The 6,901-nt window shown below is 42.4% G+C and overlaps 3 protein-coding genes across 3 annotated transcripts; 2 read left to right on the plus strand and 1 right to left on the minus strand.

Moving 5' to 3' along the window:
- Nucleotides 1-799: 799 nt before the first annotated feature.
- SS1G_04936 (hypothetical protein) lies at nt 800-3,734 on the plus strand (the record flags this gene model as incomplete). The annotated part of the gene is made up of 4 exons (XM_001593459.1): nt 800-1,221; nt 1,615-2,018; nt 2,073-3,341; nt 3,583-3,734. 4 exons carry the CDS (start codon nt 800-802, stop codon nt 3,732-3,734), a joined length of 2,247 nt encoding a protein of 748 aa, XP_001593509.1.
- A 491-nt stretch (nt 3,735-4,225) lies between these two features.
- SS1G_04937 (hypothetical protein) lies at nt 4,226-5,086 on the plus strand (the record flags this gene model as incomplete). The annotated part of the gene is made up of 1 exon (XM_001593460.1): nt 4,226-5,086. One exon carries the CDS (start codon nt 4,226-4,228, stop codon nt 5,084-5,086), a length of 861 nt encoding a protein of 286 aa, XP_001593510.1.
- Nucleotides 5,087-5,860: 774 nt separating this feature from the next.
- SS1G_04938 (hypothetical protein) lies at nt 5,861-6,373 on the minus strand (the record flags this gene model as incomplete). The annotated part of the gene is made up of 1 exon (XM_001593461.1): nt 5,861-6,373. The coding sequence occupies one exon, from the start codon at nt 6,371-6,373 to the stop codon at nt 5,861-5,863; it is 513 nt and encodes a 170-aa protein (XP_001593511.1).
- Between the last annotated feature and the right edge of the window lie 528 nt (nt 6,374-6,901).

Here is a 6,901-nt window from a genome sequence, read left to right on the forward strand (position 1 = left end):
TTTATATTGTGGGGGCTTTGGAATGGGTGATTGTCGTTGGGGAGTGATTGGGAGGGGGAGGTTAAGAGGGCGTTTGGTAGGATGGATGTTGCTGAGAGGGTTGAGGTGGGTGGTGGGGAATTAATAGGTGCGAGGGGGGATGGTAATGGTGTTTTGGCTGTTTGAGAGAAAAGGAGTAATGTAATAAGTTTGCGGAGAATATGGTGTGTTTTGTTAGAATAGGCTGTAATGTAAGACTTATATATCATATCACTCTCTGAGTATCTCTTGAGATATAGATATTCCCGGGCTGTCTCATAACAGATTTATTCCTCATTAGATACTAACTGAATATCATTAAATTCCATATATCATGTGGCTAATAGATGCTCTAAAAATTCAATACCTGAAAATCTCTAACTCTATCCAACCAACTATTTAAAACTAAATAGATTAAATTACAAAGAATCAACTTCCTATTATTTTATATAAAATTATAAAATATAAAAAAAAAAAGTGAAATCATATATAAAATAATTCCTACAAAATTAATTTTTGAATCAATTATTAATATTAATTTTTATATTTTTAATTTCTTGATGTTACGAGGTTTGCCGTCTAGATCACGTGGAAGTGCTTTAGGCTCTCGAAGTGGTTTATAACTAGGCGTCAAACCTCGTAACACTTTGAGCACCATTACTGCTTCAAGTACCGACTCGATAGTAACGACAACATGTCTTCCACGACACCACAGCCTAGCAACCCCGCTACGACCAGCCAGGTCACCCCCAAAAGTATTGACAAGGACTGAGACATCGCCATGGGAGGTATCGAAGACCTCAAGGAGATTACCGTCACCGAAACTCTTAAAGTCGCCCTACCAGACCGATTCACAGGCAACCGACAAGAGCTAGAAACCTTCTTGCTCCAACTTGAGATCTACTTCCAATTCAATCAAGATAAGTTCAACCATGACGCCGACAAAAGCGTCTGGGCTGCCTCCTACCTCAGAGGAGAAGCCGTCAAGTGGATCCAATCATATCTCAAGGATTACTTCACCAACTTAAGCGAGCCTAAGAAGCGAATGTACCCAACTCAAACCATCTTTGGGAGATTCGAAGGTTTTAAGAAAGAAATACGAAAAGTATTCGGGAACATAAATGAATTATGTAACGCTGAGTCCAAGATCTATAGCCTCAAGCAAACAAGATCAGCAGTTAAGTACGCTGTGGAACTCAGGAGGTATATAAGTACCACTAGATGGGAAGAAAACGCGACAATAAGCCATTACCGGAAAGGACTCAAACCTGTAATCAAGTTAGAACTGGATCGCAATTGTATTTGAAAAGATCTAAACGAGTTAATTGAGGAATCTATTAAGGCAGATGAGATGCTCTACGAGTATCAGAAGGAACGCTGATCTTCCAAATTTTATGGAAACCGAGATTATGGTAAATACTACAAGAATAAAGGAAGACCTCGAGAAAACAGACAATTCTACGGAGAATCAATACAATTAGATGCAACGTTTAAGAACAAACTATTTAAGGAAGAGGTAGAATGCAGATGCAAGGACAAGCTATGCTTCGAATGTGGCAAACCAGGCCATCGGGCTAGGGATTGCTGAAGCAAGAGATCATCAGGAGGAGGTTATCACAAGAAATTCGGCAAAGGTCAACTCAATGCTACATTTGTACCCCAACTATGCGCTTCAAATCCAATCGAAGACGATAGTTACGAATATGAAGAACGTCAAAAGGAAATTGACGCAATGCTACGAGACCAGGAAGGGTTGAACGCCATAGACCGATACGAGTTGGAGCGTCTCCGAACCCCTTCACCTCCCCTTATCAAGGAAGACCCGAAAGAAATACCGTCGGTAGAACACGCGACGATGAGCTGGATAGTTTGCTACGATGAATCCTGCAGAGTTCACCTATCAGATAAGGAAGCCACAGGATGGTTTCCCCAAAGAAAAGCAAAAGGACCCTACAAGAAGGGAAGGTCAGAAAAAATATCGTCACATGGTCATTTAAATGGTCAGTTACACAAAATTGACCAAATTGACCAAATTGACCACAACAAGGTTTTAGGTCAAGGACAGTTAAATATCGCAGGACAGGCAGGACAGATTTACTGCAATGCGAAGATAAATGGACGAGTAATCCGGGCCATGATTGACTCAGGAGCTACGGGAAATTTTATTGCACCAAAAACGGCGAAGTACTTGGGAGTGCAACTCCAGACGAAACAAACCCCATATCAATTGCAGCTGGTTGATGGACAACTAGCCGGATTGGACGGAAAGATTTCACAGGAAACACGCTCAGTACAGATGATCATAGATCAACACAAGGAGATCATCCAGTTCGACGTCGTCCCATTAGGAAATCAATCAATCATCCTAGGGATTCCATGGTTAAAAGCACACAACCCCCAGATTGACTGGTTGTGGGAAACTGTAACATTTTCAAACAAGAGCGATCAACGAGATACGCTAGAGCCTGCGAGGCTGAACACACGCGGTGGAGAACTGAAGGCGAACAGCACCACTAACGTAGGACACCCAGTCCAGGGTTCTCCATTAACGGCGAAGGAAGGTGAACCTCCCATACAAATGAAGAATAAGCAGAAGAAGCTGCTTGAAACCACCCCTGTAGAGAAACAGGACGAGACGCCAATACCGGTACAGTACCAGAAGTACAAGAAACTATTCGAAGAAAGAAAAGGCCATGACGCTTTACCAGAACATAAGCCATGGGATCACGAGATAGTATTGGAGGAAGGCAAGATGCCTCCATTTGGACCAATCTATCCAATGTCAGCCTCTGATCTAGGGACGCTTAGGGATTACATTGGCGACGCACTAGAAAAGGGATGGATCAGAGAATCCACCTCACAGGCAGCTAGCCCTGTGTTATTTATACCAAAGAAGGATGGTACTAGGAGACTTTGCGTAGACTACCGCAAGCTCAATGATATAACGATCAAAGATCGGTATCTACTTCCATTAGCTACGGAATTGAGGGATCGATTGGTAAAAGCCAAGATTTTCTCCAAGTTTGATCTACGAAACGGATTTCACCTCATCAGAATGAAGGAAGGTGAAGAATGGAAAACAGTATTCAGGACTCGATACGGATTATACAAGTATCAGGTTATGCCATTTGGATTGACAAACGCACCAGCAATATGTATGCGTTTGGTCAACAACGTTTTACGGAAATATCTAGATATCTGCTGTATATGCTATCTAGACGATATCTTAGTGTTCTCAGAAACAGAGGAACAACACATCAAGGACATCCACAAGGTCCTACAACACTTGGAGGAAGCCGACCTCCAATGCAAACCTAGCAAGTGTGAATTTAACGTCACAGAAACAGAATTCCTAGGCTATACCATATTCTCCGGAGGTCTCAAGATGAGTCCTAACAAGGTAAAAGCAGTTATGGAATGGGAATCCCCAATCAGTGTGAAGGAAGTACAGTCCTTTCTGGGGTTCGCCAACTTTTACCGACGATTCATCAAGAACTATTCAAAGATAGCGCTCCATGACGAAATCACAAGAAGAGTCAAGGGGAATTCTGATGACGGAAACAGCACAAGCAGCTTTTGAATGTCTCAAGGAAGCATTCGCGGGAGAACCAGTTCTCAAGGCATTTGACCCGGAATTACCAATAATCGTGAAAACAGACTCCTCAGACTACGCAATAGGAGCAGTATTGAGCCAACCCGGCTCGAATGAGAAATAACAACCAGTCGCTTACCATCCACACAAGCTATCGCTAGCCGAACTAAACTACGAAATATACGACAAAGAATTGCTAGCGATAGTAGATGCTTTTAGAGAATGAAAAGTGTACTTGAAGAGATCAAAATACACGGTGCAGGTGTATACGGATCATAAGAACTTGTATTGGGTTTATTGAGACCAGAAAGAGCATCCGATTGAATTGATTCTCTAGCTAAGCAGTTAAGCTGCGAGTATATATTCAAAAAAATGAAGGAATAAGGTTAGGTATTCGGCCTTCGGAATTAAAGTGCTTTGAAATCAAAATATTGAAAGCAAACAAACAGTATACCAAAAAGGAAAGAATGAATTAAAAGTTGAGTTTTGTTTGCTCCTTATATGCATCATGCAATATATATGCATATGCTGCCCAGATCCCAGGAGGTCAACAACTTGGTTTACTTCACCACAACAAAGGAATTGAATCGACGACAGATCCGATGATCGGAAACCATGGCCACCTACAACTTCAGAATTTCATATGTCAAAGGAAACGAAAATGCTAGAGCAAATGCTCTCAACCGAAAACCAAAATACTTACAAAACAAAACACACGAATCACACACAATATTGAAACAGGACAACGACGCTTTAGTTCACAATAAACCACAACTTGCTGCTACTTCAGGAGTAAATTATGATACTATCAAAGATATCATAAAGACAGAATACTCAACGGATGCTACAGCCAAGAAAATCCTAGCTATCCCAGACAATCCAGAAAGAGGATTCACTATCGAAGATGGATTCATCCATTTTCATGACAAGCTTTACATACCCTCCAATCTAGCTAAGGATTACGTCACGGAGCAACATGAGCTTCCAGCTCACGGGCATCAAGGTATTATAAGAACCTTTGCTAGAATAAGGAGAGAAGTGTACTTTCCAAAGATGAGGACTATAGCTGAGAACGTAGTTGGGAACTGCGATATCTGTATAAGAAATAAAGCCGCCCAGTATGCACCTTATGGCCAGCTCAAAACCCCCGAACTACCTACTCAACTATGGAAGTCCATTGCTTGGGATTTTGTAGTAAAACTACCATTATCCAAAGACCCAGTCACCCAGAAGGAGTACGACTCCATCCTGGTGGTGACGGACAGACTAACCAAGTTTGCTCACATGATACCATTCTGTGAAACTTGGACGGCAGATGGCCTTGCTTATATATTCATGCGGAATATAGTTAGCATACACGGTGTACCAGATGAGATCATCTCAGATAGGGACAAGCTATTCACATCGAAATTTTGGTCTACCCTTATGGCATTGCTTGGAATCAAGAGAAAGCTCTCGACAGCCTTTCACCCATAAACAGATGGCCAAACGTAACGATTAAACCAAACGATGGAAACCTATCTTCGCTGCTACATTAATTACAAACAAGACAATTGGGTTAAACTATTGCCCTTGGCACAATTCGCATACAATACATCAGAAACAGAAATCACAAAGGTGACGCCAGCTTATGCTAACTTTGGGTTCAATCCACTAGCATATAAATCATCATTACCACAAGATGCGAATGTAGACGAAGTCATAAAAGATATCACGGAAATCAAGGAACTACAAGAACAACTTTCCTTGGATTTACGGTTCATCGCTTTAAGAACAGCGTCGTACTATAACGAATCACGTAGTATGGGACCTACTCTTAAAGAGAGGGATAAAGTTTATTTCATTCGAAGAAACATACAGACAAAGCGACCAAGCGATAAACTAGACCATAAGAAACTAGGACCATTCAAAATCGACAAGGTAGTTGGACCAGTCAACTACAGACTAAAACTACCATACACCATAAATATTCACCCAGTATTCCATATATCCTTGCTCGAACCAGCACCACCAGGAGCGCCCGATGCACCCGTAACAGAAATCGAACCAGTCAACCCAAACGCCATATACGATATCGAAACAATACTAGATTGTAAATACATCAGAGGCAAGATCAAATATCTGATCAAATGGTTGGATTACCCACATTCAGAGAACACTTGGGAGCTTAAGAAAGATCTTAGCTGCCCCGAGAAGTTGGAGGCGTTCCACCAACGATATCCGGATCTACCCAAAAAGGATCCAAAGGACCTAAGAGGAAGGGTCGAAAGTATCCAAAACGCCTGAATTAGCATCGGCAGGCGCCGACGACCCCGGATTCGACTTCTCTCTCTCTATACGCTCTTTCTCCAATCTCTCTTCCTCCGCTTCAAACTCCTCCAAAGCCTCGATCGTACGAAGATCATGTTGAAGCATCTTCCCTGCCTTTTCACGAAGAACCCTTTGTTGTTTCCGCAAACGAAGAATCTTAGCCACAGCTTCTTGAGAAACCTGCACGGCTGCCTCTTCTTCACGACGCAACCTATCTTCCTCAGAAGACACACGAGACCAATCGCCTGCGGAATGACCATATACATCGCAACGGCCGCTACCCACACTCTTTACGCATTCTCCATAACGAGTGGCATTCGGAAGCACTCGACACTCCAGATTCTTTTCAAAACAACGACTACACCTGAAAGACATGATCACACCCTTTTCCTTGGTTCCAGAATAAATATTTTGACGACTAGCAACGGATCGCGAAGAACGAATGACGCTCATATTGAACAAAAATTATTGAAGAGTCAAATCGTATAAGGAAAATACCCTGCTAATATAACGCTTGGGACAAGCGCTAAGCAAGAGAGGGGATAGTGTGTGTGTGTTATTATTTAACGGCCAGAGGCCGGGGGGCGAAGCCCCCCCATTCTCATGACATCCCCTGTTGGGGCAAAGGCCGCCAGGGAGTTACTCCTGGGCTGTGAATAGCTATGTACATATAACTATATCTAAAGATTGTAGTGATTCCTAGGCGCATTTCCGTAGCTGCCGTGATCTCAGTTAGATGTCAAAACTTCCCCTTAGTGGGGAGTTTGCGTAGTACGAAAGTCTGCCAAGCCGCAGCCGGTCCGCCTAAACCCCGTGACCTTCTTAGTGCTTCCACAGATATTTTTTTTTTTTGAAAATCTAAAGAAAATTTACAAAGGAAATTTTACAAAGGAAACAATAAATTTATCTGTTAATTTGTTAGCCTGCAGGGTTATCGTTATCCCTCGGGGTTTCGTGATCTTGTATGGGGCCTTCCGGGCC

Source organism: Sclerotinia sclerotiorum, genomic scaffold (genome assembly GCF_000146945.2).
Source record: "Sclerotinia sclerotiorum 1980 UF-70 scaffold_6 genomic scaffold, whole genome shotgun sequence".
NCBI classification, from domain to species: Eukaryota; Fungi; Ascomycota; class Leotiomycetes; order Helotiales; family Sclerotiniaceae; genus Sclerotinia; species Sclerotinia sclerotiorum.